This window comes from Phragmites australis, chromosome 10, assembly GCF_958298935.1.
Source record: "Phragmites australis chromosome 10, lpPhrAust1.1, whole genome shotgun sequence".
Classification (NCBI taxonomy): domain Eukaryota; kingdom Viridiplantae; phylum Streptophyta; class Magnoliopsida; order Poales; family Poaceae; genus Phragmites; species Phragmites australis.
Window position 1 is genome coordinate 3,870,309 of NC_084930.1, and position 16,352 is coordinate 3,886,660.

The window sequence follows — 16,352 nt, forward strand, 5'->3', positions numbered from 1 at the left end:
GACAGTACAGCCTAACGGAGTAACGGCGGTGGTAGGTGTGGGGTGAAGCGGCGAGGCGACGGAGGACAATTAGATGGGTAGTGACGGGTGAGGGAAAGCGAAGCTAGGTTAGCACAGTGGTGGGTGACACCAACGGATCCAGCACTTAGGAGCGGTATCAGAGACGGGTGAAGGAGAACGAGAGGCGAGGATAAGCACGTGGAGGGTAGGAGACCGATGTGGTGAGGACAAGCACGAGAGAACAGAAGGTTGAAAAAGTGTGCAACACCATCGAATGCTGATTAGGCATTTGAGAACGTTGGAAAAAAAAAAGCATGTCTAAAGTATAGCATCGGCCTTATTTATTTATGGCTGTCAAAGAGAGTTCAGTGGATTTAAGGTGGTCCTTTAAAAACATTACTCCGCAGCCAAGTCTATTTATTATTCTCCAGGCACGCATGATTTGGCCATTTTTTAACTACTGAAAATATGAGCTTGGCAAAATTTGCAGACAGAAATACTTGTAAAGACAAGCCAGTTAGCTTGCAGGTCTGCACGATTTGGCCGATTTTGCTGTCAGAAATTCTTGTGAGGGAGTTCTGTGGCGAGCTCAAGCCTCCAGGAATTAAGGCTGATGCTATTTTTTAGTGTCTGGAATTAACGTTTGCTTCAGTTGATAACTCTCAGCCGTCTCATGCAAAATCGACGGTCTATCTAGTTTTTCCGTTCATCTTCAACCTCACGTTGCAACGATTTATCCTAACAATGTTCAGTGACTTCTTCCTTTTCACGATGCCATGACACGCTCCCTGCCTCCTGCCCTTCTCTGGTCGTCTCCGACGATGGCTCCACCGCTGGATCCATAATCGACGTCCCTCCCTCACTAACTTCTCGTTTTCGCGCTCCCCTACCATCAACCTTGCCCACCGCCGTCGCCAAACCCGCCTCATCGCACTGCCAAGCCGCCGCCCCTAGCCTCCCTATAAATCTAGCACCTTATCAGACAGCATCTTAAAAAAACCCCTTCACTGATCCAGCGGCGATACATTAACATGAACATCTGAAATATAGGAAGCCCGAAGAATTAATCCAAGGCAACCATACCATACTCATACTGTGTTTGCCATATGAATTTGTAAGCAGGGACGTTGGATGGATGGGTTGGGTTAAGAAGTCTTTGTGATGCGAATGCGACGTAGCGTCGTAGCTCTGTATTGCGAAAAAGGAATGTATATTTCCGCTGTTCCTAGTAGTTGGATAGATGCATGTACGCTAAATATCTCAATCTCGACAAGGATACGACCATGGGAAACAAACACATGCATGTAGCTAGATTAGGTTTTTTTTTTGTTAAAGTAGTTGTTCGCGTCAGCTGAATTTTGAAGCGCTTTTGTTTCAACACGGGTAGTCCTTTTCCTAAGGATCAAGTCATGCCATGTGAATATATCTCTTTCATGCAAACATATCATTTTCTCAGACGTAGATGTGTGAAGTTCTTTTTTTACTGTTCTCGAAGAACAACTTTACAGTTGATAGGGAAGGAACCATCCCTGCATTCAAGGAGTGCATGCAGATGCAGCCATCATGAATAGTCAAACATGGCCAAGCCTTAATCCCAGTCCGGCTGATCAGCTTTATCAGTTGAGATTTGCATACGCATGAACATATGCATCATACAACAGGTCTCTTTGACAGAGCTTCAATTTTAAAAATCTACTTTCAAGAATTCAAGTAGCTGGAGAGTTGTGGATACCTGAAAATAAATTTGTGTGCCATTTTATTTCTATTTTAACTAAAAAATATAAACTTCAATAATTTTATTTTAATCTACAATATCAAAAGTAAAGTTGAAGCTGAAGCTGTGACAAATACCAATATCATATTCCTCGCATGCCGCGTACACATTGAACATATGGAGCAGAAGCACACGTCGCATACGTGGAGATTCAAGAAGTGTTTTTTCACATGCGTGTTGGCCATTAAGCACGGTCGTATACTTAATCCACGTACTAGCATGCATAATTCGTCGCCTTGGAAAAAGGCGAAACAAACGTAAAGACAGCACAGGAGCAGAGAGGAAACAGATCAGAGGAGGCTTCATCAGTTCATCCCTCTTGCGCAGGGCTTGGCGACGCATGCTTGCTTCTAGGAAAGAGCAAGCAGACAGGCAACCCGGATGCGGACGAGACATGCAGATCGACAAGATTCGTTTAGCATTCGGCAGCTGCGATCTAGTTCTTCTCTCTTCTTTTTTTTCTTCTAAAAATAAAAGGAAAGTTTGTACGGGTGATGGCTCAACAGACGCCAGACGTCCTTGTCCATGCATGCACGGGCGACGCACCAGTATGTATCTCATTTTCATATCGCATCACAATCAGATATTATATCTGACAGTGATCGTGGTCTATCTGGCACCATTATATGGCCTCAAACTGTTCTAACAACAGCACATTACGCCGCTCATCTTGTTCCATGTAAATTCCATCTAAAAATATCTAGTACGTACTAGTAGTATTCAAGATATCTAAAAAATATGTAATTGCCTCTAAAATATCTAGTACTTCTGAATTTTCATGCGTATCCATGTCCGTTTCCATTTCCATTCCAGAGTTTTGAAGTGGTAAAAGAAGTGAAGAACTACTGAACACCTGCTCCCCCGTGAACTAAATCAAGTTTGCTTCAGAACAGCATGCTACTAAACCTAAACTAGTAGTAGTACTGTTCTCCAGGGGGGACAAGAGTTAGGAGGTAAGAACCGGTAGAGGTAAGTCAGAGATGAATAATACCGTAAACAGCACTGGTGAACAGTAGTCTATAGTAATTTACTGGTCATAAGGACAGCATATGAGATTACTGTTCATAAAGTACTATGCGTTGTGCTAATATTCATACAGTACTGTTCATGAAACTATGTTTACGTAGGTAAGCAATGAGTAGTGTTCACCCTGTGACTTATCTCATAATTCAGATGAGCCGATTCCTATGATGTAGAATGCAAGACCCTGTTCTCCAGTAAGCCCAAAAGTAGAAAAGCAGAGCATCCGAGAGAGAGAGAGGGGGGGGGGGGCAGGAAGAATTAACAATGTGCTTAGCATCAAGTTCCTTGTTTTAAAATTGGACCTTGCCTTGTGCCTACCTTACATCAAGGGACACCTTTATTTGAGTCTCTGCCATAGTCCTCCCAACTCCTTTTAGGCGAACCTCTCAAGAAAGATCCATGCGAAGCACAAGCAACGGCAAGGGGAGAGATCGATGCAATAATTAACGATCATAGTTAGCCTAAGAAAATAAATAATCAAGGACCACGGATTGAGTTGAGCACTTAGAAAACTATGGCGATGCCGGGCTAGTAGCACACAACTTTGCTTGTATATTTCTGCTTCGGTTGCCACCGAACCGTGATCCATGCATGCATGCATCCGTCCACCGGTTCCGTTTTCCCGGTGGGTCGCCGTCGCAAATGATTACGCCGGAGATTGTTGGATAGATGGATGGACGGACGCGGCGAGCGATGATGAGCGTGATTGCAGTGGCTTATTGGTAGCAGGGTGGGAGCACGGCTGGAATAGTATCATATTAATTGGGTAAGAGCAATACATCCGGCTTAAAATTATATAGTCTCTTATCTCATTGGCTATCTTTTGAGATGTAGAAAGACACTTACAATTTTACAATTAATATCCGAGTTTGGTCAATAAGATGTAGCCCTACAATCTTTATTCAATAGACACGAGTATGTATGAAAGGCTGATGTACTGTTTATGGCCATAGAGCATGACTCGTTCTTGTATGGTGAAAAGATGGTGAAAGGTTGACAGACGTCAATATGTGAAAGAAGAACCGATCCAACAATCACGTAGCGGTTGGTGATTAAGGCCGGCCGCGGATTGAGTAAAGCTTAAGCTGAGACGATCGAAATGGAGCGAAAAAGGCGTGGGAGCCGGAGAGTGGCGATAACTAGCTGATCGAGTGTGCCAACTGCTAAGCAAGCTAGAGAGGCGGGAATCATTGGGGGTTTCGCTTTACGAGCGCGAAAGAAACAAGGCTCGAATGATGCTCTTTGATAAGGGACACACTGCGTTTTTTTCTTTAACTACTAAGTTGGCTCACGTTAATAACGTGATTAATCTTCTTATAATATTTTATCATAATAATATTTAGTTAAAAATTAGTCTCTTTAATTTTTTATAAGGATAATGTTATTTAAATATAAAATGTATAAAATTAAAAAAAAAGATAAAAAAAATATATTAGTGGAAGAGAAAAATATTTATGCTCTAAATTTGTACCCAAATTGTGTGTGTATACATATTGGTTTGATTCATATATATTTTGATTAATTGTCAAATCCGTGCGTTGGGGTGAACGCAACCCAATTAAATCAAAATTGTTTTACTTTGCCCACGTTCGGTTTGATGCGACGACCTTGAGCTACATATCATTTCTTAATCTATTATCTTATTACAAATTTTGATTTTTTATTATGAATTTTAGCTATTGATTAATTATATTTTACATGGACTCTTTATTTAGGTACTTGATTTTTATAATAATTTGATTTTTTCCTAAGACTATATTTGATATGGATCTTTCTTTTTTCTATTCTAACCCCAATTTCAATTATTATTATTATTATTTATTTGTACTATTTATTTAGATATTTTGCTTACTAAACTGTATGTAAATTGAACACCTAATTTTCTCTAACTTTTAATTTAGAATTTAGCTATTATTAATCATATTTGATATAAGCTCTTTGGTATAGATTATTTTCTTTTTTCTAATTAACATGATGATTTTGTGACCTCAACAACCTGGCTCCTTTTTACATTTAAATAATAATATAATATATCGATCTTCAAGGGCATGGATATGTTTAGAACTTTGGATAGATTACAGGTACTATTTTACGTAGTAGTTTATTTCACTATTTCAGGCATGCAGCTTTGGATCGATGATGTGCGGGAGTAATCGATTGGGAAGGATCAAGTAAAGGTCCGCACTTCCTTGTCCTTAAAGTTTCTCCCAAATCCTCATCGAGTAAACTCATAGAAAAGAGTTCCATGCATATAAAATTAAAAAAGATGACCATAATATATGGTCCCATCATCCCGGATTATTCGGACTAACAACCAGCCAAGGACCATCTGATTCTTTTTTTAATTCCTGAAACCGAAGGACCATCTGATTCTACACTTCAGCTTGTGCAGAGTAGAAGCTAGAAACTGTGCATTTTAGCTTGTTAACAAAGTGAAGCACATTCATTAACCAATCGCCGTGCTTGCACAATACAAACGGAAAATGAAAAAAAGATTTTTTTTTTCAAAAAAAACAGAGCGCTAACCGAATTGCCGAAGCATTCAGTCGTCAAGCCTGGACAGAACAGGTCCGGTGCGCCGTGGCGGGAAGGTAGAGTGCCCGGCTCCAGTATAAATTCTCCCGGGAAGAAGCAGCCGAAGCACGCACACTCGCCTTCCCGATCGATCGCATTCTCTCGCGACACGAAGCATTCTCCACGACCCAATCCAAGGGCCGAGCCGAGCAAGCAAGAAACAGATGCCTCAGCCCACTAGGGAGATGGCCGACGCCTCGCTCGAACTGTTCGACCAGATGCTGCTGCTTCCGTCCCTCGCCACCGCCGCCGCGGGGTTCGGCGGCTCCTCCCGCCTCAGCCAGGAGATCTTCTCCATCCTCGAGTCCAAGTTTTTGTTCGGGGTGCCGCCGGAGGGGGCCTGCTCTGCGGGCCGCGTCCGCGTCCTTTCCATCGACGGGGGTGCTGACGGCGGCGCGCTCGCCGCGGCCGCGCTGGTCCGCCTCGAGCGCAGGCTACAGGAGCTCTCCGGAAACCCGGCCGCACGCGTCGCGGACTTCTTTGACTTGGCCGCTGGCTCCGGAGCCGGGGGGTTCCTCGCGGCGGCGCTCTTCGCGTGCCGGATGCCCGCCGAGGAGGCGCGCGGCGTCGTTGTCAAGAACCGGAAGGTGCTGTCCGGCCGCGGCGGGCGCGGCGGGCTGTTCCGGCGCCCGGAGGCGGTTTTCAAGAAGGTGTTTGGGGACCTGACCGTGCGGGACGCGGCCAAGCCGCTGTTGATACCCTGCTACGACATGGCAACGGCGGCGCCGTTCGTGTTCTCCCGCGCCGACGCCGTCGAGGCCGAGGCGTTCGACTTCCCGCTGTGGCAGGTCTGCGCGGCGGCGTGCGGGGTCGGGCCCGCGGAGGTGGCGTCCCTCGACGGCCGGACCAGGCTGCGCGCCGCAGCGGCCACCGGCGGGGGAGGCGCCTCGGCCGCCGTGGCCAACCCGACGGCCGTGGCCGTCACGCACGTGCTCCACAACAAGCGCGAGTTCCCCTTCGCCGCTGGCGCGGGCGACCTCGTCGTGCTGTCCCTCGGCGGGAGCGCTGCCGCCTCGGCCCTCCGACCCTCGTTCTCTAGCCTCCTGCGCATCGCCGGAGCTTGCCAAGCCGACATGGTGAGCCAAGATTCTTCTTGACTACCATTTCTTTGCAAAGACACCACAATTGTACCATCTCCACTTGCCAGGACTAACCGGACGCTGTCTGCGCTTTTTAGGTGGACCAAGCCGTATCAATGGCGTTCGGAGAGAGCAGGGCAACCAACTACATCCGTGTCCAGGGCAACGGCATTGCCACCGGAGAGACGGCCGAGGCGGCGCTGATGGAGCGGAGCGTGGAGTCCGTGCTGTTCCGTGGCAAGAAGCTGATGCCGCAGACCAACGCCGAGCGCCTCGACGGCGTTGCCGAGCAGCTGGTCCAGGAACACCACCGGAGGCTTGAGAGCAAGACGCCAGTGGTGTTCGTGAAGCCCTCGGCGACGCCGCGGACGTCGTCGGCGTCGGCGTCCACGCTCATCACCGTGTCCACCAACTCCTCCTCGGAGTCGCCCTGAGACGGCGGCTTAACTAGCTTGGCCTCCTTTTCTTCTGTTTATTTATTCGTCTGATGGCTTTTAGTTAGCGTGGCGCCGGCGCTCTGGTTTTGGTTGCCTGCCGGCGCCGCCTGGCGCTCGCTCCCGGTCCCGGCCGCCGTCGCCGCCGACGGCGATTGGCGTGCGGCCGGGAAGAAAGAGGAGGGTTGTCGAGTGACAGTGCCAGAGATTTTCTAGCTAGGGAAACGCTGCGTCGACGGCGAGATTTGTGTGGGTGTGCGGTGTGCGTGTGCTGCAAATGCAATGTACGTACGTACGTAGATTGTCCGGAGCTTGGATTGCAATGTAATGCTATCAGTGTGACGTTTACTGATGACAACTGTTCTTGTCCTGCAATTCACCAAGCATCACTCCTGAACACTGTGATCTTTTTTCGCTCTGAACATTTAGGCGTGAACTGATCGCTCGAAATACAGCAACCTGACATGAACTCATTGCCATCAATCTACTCACTCTGCATCCCAAAACAAAAACAAAAAAACCCTACTCCTCTGTAATCAGCTGCCATTTCGGAGAACAGACTCTGCCGACCGACACCGACAGCATCATTGATGTTTGGGAGGCACAGAGCTCACTCTTGCATTCTTGTTGGTCCGGGCCGTGCTTTCGCCTGGTTCATGTTTGAGGTGCATCATCGGCATATTTGTTGTTTCAGCCCATTTGATCAGTCCTTCTGGGCCGAAGCTCGAACGTTCTTGAACTCATGTAGTAGTACTCAGCGTGCTTTCTTGAAGATTTTCTTCTCCGAAAAAACTCGAGTTGACCATGATGTCGACGGACGATGATCTCCCATCGAAGAGGACAAAGGCAAAGGCGCCTGTATGGCAAGTAGGGTGTAGCAGACAATGTAGAAGACACGACACGACACGACTCGGGTGCCCTTGACACGTCACCTATCTTGCCCTGGCTGTTGTCATGGGCCAGTCACGACATTGTGCGACAGCTACGATGTCAGGGCTAGGAGCTTAGAATGCCGTAAAGGTTGTTTCTCGGAAGAAGAAGGAGAAGAATTCTTCGAAGACGACGAAGAAGAAGAAGCAGAAGCAGGGAGGAGGACGTCGTCAAGGTTGAACTAGCTCGTCCAACGATGCCAGGCTCTGAAGAGTTCATGGTACTAAAAGAAACTCCGTCCATTTACTTCCAGATCCTTCTGCACCGAATGATGAGTTGAATAATGAGTCTAGCTAGTACATGTCAGTAGTGTGTTGCTTCGTCACGCACGGATTACTCTTCTGCTCTAGCGGTCTACCGAGCTTGACTCTCCATGCATGTCTTCTTCCCATTGCTTGACGAGGAATGGAAATATTTCCGGCGAACCTTCTCGGAGCGAGCTGCAAATTCTGCATCCATGTCCACCCAAGTCTCTTGCCTCGTTGCAACTTGCAATACTTAAGAGTCATCGTCCTGATGCTCGATCGTTGTCATGTCCGCCGGCCAGAAGCTCGAAGCCATCCTCCTCATGAGCATATTGGCCACAATGTGTGTGTCCGTTGTCAGCCTTTCATTGCTTGATTGATGGGAACGCCAAGACCACCACCACCGTTAGCTCGCTCCCCCCCCCCTCCCCTCGAGCTCATTGCCATTAACAACTCCTCTGTTTTTTCCAGGGCCTAAAGAGCACGTCTCGCCAATTGGATGTCCTACACGATCTAGATGCCTGACGATGTGTTCCAAGTATGTGTCCATACGTGACTTTAATCGGTTTAATGGAGCAATAGTCTTTGCACGTGAGATTCAATCGATTCAATGGATTTCCTTTTTTGCAATCTTAATTTTAGGTTGTACTCTGTATGGACTCTAGCATGTATGTAACTAATCCGCACCGTTATAATATGGACTGCAAACTGTTGTCTTTGCCGTTGATGTAGCTATTGTCGATGTGTTGGAAATTGCACTATCATGACGTTAAGGAAGAAAACATCGAAGGACATACACGCGCTGAGCCGAGACAATTGCTTTGGCACCCAACGTCCTTGTGTTATTGCTGAATCTCAACTCGCTCTTCTATGTTCATGCCTTAACCCACTGCTTTTCTCGTTGATGGTTTTTTCTTCATTTGCCACCAATCCCTAATTGGACCACGTTCATTTGATTCATTTGCCGTTGAACTTGAAATATCTTGTCTTTCTAATTACCAAACACTCCAAGATAGCTGCCGTCTTGTTGTCATAAGAAAAATCTGTTACAAAACTCACATCATCACTGGTCGGCAGCTTTGGACTCATCGTGTTCGTAGAACTTCGAGAAAGAAATCAGATTTTTCAATACACCCTGCTAATTACCAAAAGTTAAAAATGTAAAAATAAAAGGAATAAAAAAGATCCTATGACAAAAAATTGTTTCTTTTTATTAGACGCTGTTGCTGGCTGCTGAATCGTGAGTACATGTCTCGTGAGCAGTATATTGGGACGAAAGGAGCAAAAGGAGCAGAGGAAGCTTGCATGAGCCGAGCTATAGTACCAGGTGGTGCCGTGCTAGAGGAGAGGTTGGAAGGGAGGCCATACACCTACAGCCGCGTCTTGATCACGTCCAGTGAGCACAACACCGTCACTGACTGCGATTCAGACGTATCAGTGGTCTCTGATCGTTCATATGAGCTCCCGTGGGTTCAGTGTTCAACGTCTTATTTTATTTCGGGAACACCAGAGGTAATACGCATTGCATTTGCGATCTAATCGAGTCATCCTTTTGATTTTTATTTCACCTGTACCACTAAACCGTTAACATCCATACGATCTGGTCTACTTCCATCAAGAAGCGAAGAGCCTAAGCCCTCACCGGTTTTCTTTTGGATTGCAATGGACCAAGGCATCCTTTTCTCTCATCGTTTTCTTTTTGTTGAGTTGAGTTGCCGCCGCCGCCGTCGGAGTCGTGTTCCGTTTGCCGCCGGGACAAGAGCTGTTCTGCTCCGCATGGCTCCAATCTTCTCTCTTTTCTTGTTAATGTTTGAGTCAGATGCCAATCCTAGATATTTATGCTAATCTAAATCTCGGAGAGATCACATCCTTTATATTTTATTGGTAGATTGTATCAGATTCTAAATCGGATTGAGGATTGACTTTTTTTTTTTTTGCATACGTGAACATGGTAGCTTTTATGTACCCTGATTTCTAATGCCAAATTTGTGGCAGCCTAGAGATATAAAGGATATAATATCTTGTTTGGATCTATTTGGACTCTAAGTCCTAATCATATTTAACTTGGTAAGTCTGACTCTTTAGTTTAATCTGTACTGTTAGATATTTATAATAATTAATGATATAATTTTTTTAGATTAACATAGTAATTTTGTGACTCTAAGAGTGACCATCATGGCTCTTTTTTTTCCCCTCAAATAATAAGATAATAGATACATCTAAATATTTTAAAAATTATTAATAGTAAAAACTTTAAAATTTTGATCGAACTTTATCTAAAACGTCGTATATTTAGATAGGAGGGAGTATTAGTAATAGTCGCATGATGCACACGTCGTTGATTAATCCGGCGGCTAGCTGCTAAACCAGTGTGAAATCACCACCGAAAAGGTGAGAGAAACGTGAGCCTCTGGACGAGATAATTTGGCCGGACACCCCAAAGGCGTCCATATCTGCCATTACCTTTCTCGAACCTTTTGGAAACCTTCATCGAACATTTTTTAAAGCAATACCTTCCTCGAACCTCATCTTAACGATGTGGAGACGTCGCGCGTCCCCATCGTTTGCACGTCGTCCGCTCGTCAGATCTTGAAGACATGTAACCTTCTACTACTAGATTACCTGCGTCAAGAGGATTTGAAGCATTGTTTGGTCGGGTACCACGTATAGTTTCTATTTGCTACAGCTGAAGGTTACAGATTTTTGCTGAAAAGCAGTCTTTGTTGAAACTTGTTTATGAGTTTTAGATTTTGGCTGTTGATTTTAACGAGAAATTTTTAGATTTTTAACGCACTAAAAGTCAGAAAAGTCACTCCTAATCAACTTTTAGTTTATTTCATCAAAAACTAGATTTTCAACCTTTTAAAAAATAACAATAAACTAGTCTACTTATTTCAGTTTTTGACTTATGAGAAACCTCTTACCAAACCTTACCTGAGGTATGGTAAAGTTTGGTAAATATACTGGTCTCCGGTAGGTAGGATGAAAGGTTGAAAAATTATTGTAGTTAAAAATATAGGAACAATAAACAACTGTCACATAAAATCAAGCAAAATGTGGCAACAGTCCCGTAGATTATCTGTACACCATTGACGGTCTCTTTCGAGAACAAATGGGCAGGGCCTGCCGAACTTTCGGCGATTTTTTTAATAATATTATTTTATTGAAAAAATATAAAATAACAGTTAAATTTAAAAAATTGTAAGAATAATTACATGTTAGCACGCGGAATATCGATAAGGGACATGTCGGTATTTTATATGTTGACACCCTACGTGGCACTGGGTTTGGGGGCCTATCGGCAAATAGAATGTTGGTAGGTTGTGAACTCAGCTAAAGAGGTGTGCTACGTAGGATGTTCGTGCAGCATACCGACCTGTCGATATTCCGTATGCCAATAGGTGACGCGTGACCTATCAACACACAGAATACCGACAGGTGCCATGTTAGGCCTGTCGACATTCCACGTGCCGACAAACCTTTATATAATCCACGACCGCTATTTTTTATCCCATGCACGACCGTACACATCGCGAGCGGTAACGAACAAGCGATGGCAACGAACAGGCGGTAGCCGATGAGTGGGCGACTGCGGCGCATGGCAGAGTGCGGTCGGGCGGAGGAATATGGCGGGCAGCGGCAGCCGTCGCATGGCTTCAGGCGACAAGCAGCGGGGAGCAGCGGTGGCCAGTAAGGGTTTTTTTTTTCTTTTTTAAATAGTTAGAAATTTAGGAGTATTTAGAAAATAGATATAGTTAGAAAAATTAGGAATACTTAGAAAATTAGAAAAAATTAGAGTAGTTAGAATAGAGTCGGAAAAATTAGTATATAATAGTTAAAATAGAGTAGGAAAAAAAAATCTATAATAGAGTAGAAAAATTAGAAAATTTAGGATAGAAAATTTAGAATAGAGTAGATCTAGTTAGAAAATTTGTAATGGTTAGAAAAATTAGTATAGTTAGATAGAAAATTTAGTATAGTTTGAGACTTTAGGTTAGAATAGTTTGAGGTAGTTCAGCAATGTAGAGTATTTATAAAAGTTTGAATACTTAGATAATTTAATGTTAGAAATATTAAAAAAATAGTAGGAAAATAGTTAGAGAAATATCGAGTAGAGTAGATAATTTAGTAGAATAAGGATATGAAATTTAGAGTAGAGTAGGTATGATTCAGAAATTAGCTATATATAGAAAATATAGTATAGTTAGTTAGGAAATATAGAGTAGTTGGAAAAGTTCAAATATTTAGGTAATGTAGAGTTAAAATTTGTTACTTAATATGATTTGAAAATTTGATATTATTAGATATACGTATCTTTTATCGATGTAGGAATTGTATATTTGAATTGTTGTGGATTTTCGTAGTATTGTATTTAGAATGAAAGGAGGAAAATATGATTCATTTAGAATTTATAACAGAAAAATTTAGATACATGTAGAATAGATAATTTAGCATAGAGCATACATAGTTTGTAATTTTTTAATCTTTAGTAGTTTGAAGTTGAATTGTTATGAATGGAGTAATTGTTTTTGACAGCAATATATTTAGAATGATATAGTATCAACAAAAATAGTATGTTAGTGATGATATTTGATAGTTATGTAGAATACAAGTGATGAGGTTGGATAGAATTTGTGGTCGTAATTGTTGTATGTTGATTACAATTATTTAACCTGACGGAGTATAGTATGGTTGTTGAATCAGGAATGCCGACCGTAGTTGGGTTCATAGTTTTTTACAGCCCTGGATATGTCATGCATTGTGACAATGGGGTGGATCTGAGTAACTTTCAGTATGTAGACACGGAATTACATAGTCCGAGAGAGATTCGGCAGTCCCAAGTGTTAGGTTGGCTGTATAATCTACTGCAATTCAGTCCGGCACATCAGCGGTTGACGGTGAAGGTTCTGATTTCTAGACGTTGAGAAACCGACTAGCAGTGGGAGCTCTTGGAGGTTACATGTTCGAAGCAATGACAACAATTTGTGTCACTGGGGTTGAGATGGGGTTTTTCCCACTGTATCCTTGTAGAAGCGAGCGATGTTGGATCCACAGAAATTGGACCTGGCACTGTAGAAGTTGTTGGTGAAAATGTTGTCCATGAGGAGGTGCAGGAGAGTGTGGTTCCGAAGGTACCTCTGCAGACTAGTGCATAGGTTGAAATACAGACTGTAAGAGAATAACGTAACGACAAGGAAGAAAATTAGGTCACGATGCGTGCTGATCAGGGAGAGCAGGACAAGGCGTTAGTGGACCATATGGAGGCAAATAACGACAAGTTCCACATATTTGTAGACTCAGGTGCAGGAATCCCAGAAGAATGGTCGAATTTTGCTTTGGAGGAGTTAATGGTGAACGATGGACACGAGTTGGTATGGGAGTATGATTCTATTGTGGTGACTAAATACCAGATGTTTCATGACAAGGTCTATCTGCAACATGCAGTAAAAAGATGTTGTCTCTCGGAGGCAAGGGAGTTCCATGTCGTAATATCTAATCCTCGGACATACGGCGTCAAATGTTTAGCTGAAGGTTGCACTTGGCGAGTTCATGGATTGTTGCCGAGGTGTGGCACAATATGTTTAGCGTCTATCGTTGAGCCACATACTTGTAACTTGAGCCTACCTTTGCACGCGTACAGGAATATGAGCGCTGATTTTGTTGCAAATGTGATATACCCAGAGATAATGAAGAAGACTAGTATGTCTTCTTTTGGAGTTATGCATGCTATCAACACCGGATTTGGGTACGAGATTTCATATGACATGGCATGGAGAGTGAAATAGAAGGTGTTAGGGAAGATATTTGACACTTATAAGGACTCATACCACAACTTACCTTTACTGCTAGAGGTTATTCAAGGTAGGAACCCGGACATCTGCATTTCTATTCATGATTTTGTCAATCAGGATGGAGTCATTCAGCATGCTGAGGGAGCACGTCCCCGCAAGGAGTGCACGGTATGTAGAGGTCCGCATGCGAGGGGGCAGTGCGAGTAGTATCCGGTAGACACTCTGGCGTCAGGCGAGAAGGTTAGGCATGTCCTGGTACGCTAGCCAAAGAAGAAGAAAAATCTTTCAATCGAGACTATTATTTGAAGAATGGTGTGACAGTTTCTATGTTGTATTACTAATTAGATGGTGTTCTATGTTTGTAATATTTGTCTATCTATGTGCTGAAGCACTGTAATATTGGTATATCGTTGTATTATATAATATTCGAATAACGTGAGTATGTATTATAATATTTGGAGCATGTTGTATTATATACTATTTGGAGTTACTGGATAACCTGAGTATGTGATATTATGTATTATTATTTATGTTTTATTCTCTCGTGTTCAATTTTTATTTTGCATATTCTATATTGCATTACTATGTGCTTGTCATATTCCTTATGTTATGCAGTGTAATATTTTTTGCTTGTAGGTATGGAGCTCATCGACCCTGTGATCAATGTGACGCATTGAACACACTTGGATGACATGGACCTGTACCCATGCTTGCGCTTACATACTTCGGACACCTTTTGGTGACTTGACCAGCATTGTATCCCGAGGTAATAACTTTGTGCATTATATGTTTACTGTTGTAAATCACCTGATATTTTACTCACATTCTTTATTTTTTGTAGGTTGAGGGCATTGAGTCTCCTTCCTTTGGCCTGTCTACTCAACCCGACTAGGGACCGGGCCCCTCGGTTTCCCCTTGATAGGGCACTGCTGATAGCATTGGTCGACCACTGGAGGCTGAAGACGCACACTTTTCACCTAGCCGTAGGTGAGATGACTGTCACGCTGCAGGACATCTCCATGCCACTTGGATTGCCTGTGGCGGGGACTACTGTGTTTAGGCCAGATGTGCATGCTGAGTGGAGGGACGAGTTCCTCACTAGGTTCCATGGAGTCATCCCTGAGGGTCAGCAGCTTGATCAGGTGGCCTTCGACATGACCTAGGGTCCATCAAAGGCCTAGGTCCAGTAGTTCCGGGTGGACCGCCTAACGCCAGAGTCAAAGGACTAGAGAGTGCGATGGCACCTGAAGGTGTACCTGCTTTGTTTGTTTGAGTGGGTCCCCTTAACTAACACACACATGGACACCGTCGATAGGCGTTTCATCTTCTTCGTGCAACAGATTGAGGACGCCCCCTGGAGAAGGTCCCTTAGTTCAGTTGGAGCTCTGCGGTTCTAGCGCACACGTACCGGGCATTGTGTGAGGCCTGCAGCAGGAGGAGTGCCTCTGGGTTGATCGCATTTTGTCCTTTGCTCCTGATCCTGTGGTCATATGAGCACTTCAACATAGGGCACCCGCACCTGAGCTCGTACGACGAGTCTTTCTACTCCTCGACGAGTTCGGCCTGCACGACGTAGTGGACGGCTCTGTGATGGGTTCCCTCTTGTGCAAGCGTGACGTAAGTAATACAAGTTAATACATTTCTTTTAGTACTGTTATTTCATGATGCTTATATGCTCGACACTTTTCTTTTTCATGCAACCGAGGTGGGCGACGTCGATGACACGCTCTTCGTACCCTCAGTTCATTGCTGCATTTGACTAGCTGTAGACAGACAGGGCGCACTGGACATCGTACGACCACGAGGCGGTCACAACACGCGCACCTCTTGGCCTCTCCGACTTGTGCCACAGAGACAAGGCTTACTGGTTTATGCGGCGACGGCTGGTGTTCGATGTCGGTCGAGCCCTATTACCTGGACAGAGTGTTTAGGTAGTTCGGGTGTCACCAGCACTTTTCGCTGTCACGATGGTCGACGGACAACACTCACTTGTAAGTATTTGTTGTTACAGGTTCTATACTATTCACGTATGAAGTTCTGTAATCGTAACTTCGTCTTGTAGGATGACGCGGAAGGGTCATGGCATTGCGTATGATGCAACTTGGAAGGGTAAGTTGCAGGCGTGGGTGGACGACTGGGCGGACGTGGCTGCACGTCCACGTCCCCAGCGGGCCTTACGATCCTAGGATGGAGGACGCATACTTGCGTTGGTTTCATGAGGTGACGCGAGTTAGGTGCTTCCCAGTGCCTTCCGAGCCACCGTAGCACAATCCAGAGGCGGTGTACAACACAATGGTATGTGATGATGTTTCATTATACTGACTTTCATTCTTTTTATTAAATGTGTTCTCTCGAACATTGAAACCGAACACATGCAGGGACATTGACATGTAACTACTAGACATCGTGGACTGCTAGGAGTCAGACCCACTGCGGGTTGACCCGAGCGAGCTGATGGCCGGTTTGCGTCATCTGGCATGGTGTTGCCTTGATGGGTTTCA

The 16,352-nt window shown here is 44.4% G+C and overlaps 1 protein-coding gene across 1 annotated transcript; it reads left to right on the top strand.

The window, feature by feature from the left end:
* Positions 1 to 5,344: 5,344 nt before the first annotated feature.
* LOC133930458 (patatin-like protein 3) lies at positions 5,345 to 7,259 on the top strand. The gene is made up of 2 exons (XM_062377112.1): positions 5,345 to 6,447; positions 6,549 to 7,259. The coding sequence occupies exons 1-2, from the start codon at positions 5,536 to 5,538 to the stop codon at positions 6,882 to 6,884; spliced, it is 1,248 nt and encodes a 415-aa protein (XP_062233096.1). The 5' UTR covers positions 5,345 to 5,535; the 3' UTR covers positions 6,885 to 7,259.
* Positions 7,260 to 16,352: the final 9,093 nt, after the last annotated feature.

Excerpts from the sequence above, each read along its gene's own strand:
- LOC133930458 (XM_062377112.1), top strand. The coding sequence starts at position 5,536 with ATGCCTCAGCCCACTAGGGAGATGGCCGACGCCTCGCTCGAACTGTTC. Across the intron at positions 6,448-6,548 it reads GAGCTTGCCAAGCCGACATG|GTGGACCAAGCCGTATCAAT; the intron begins GTGAGCCAAGAT and ends TGCGCTTTTTAG.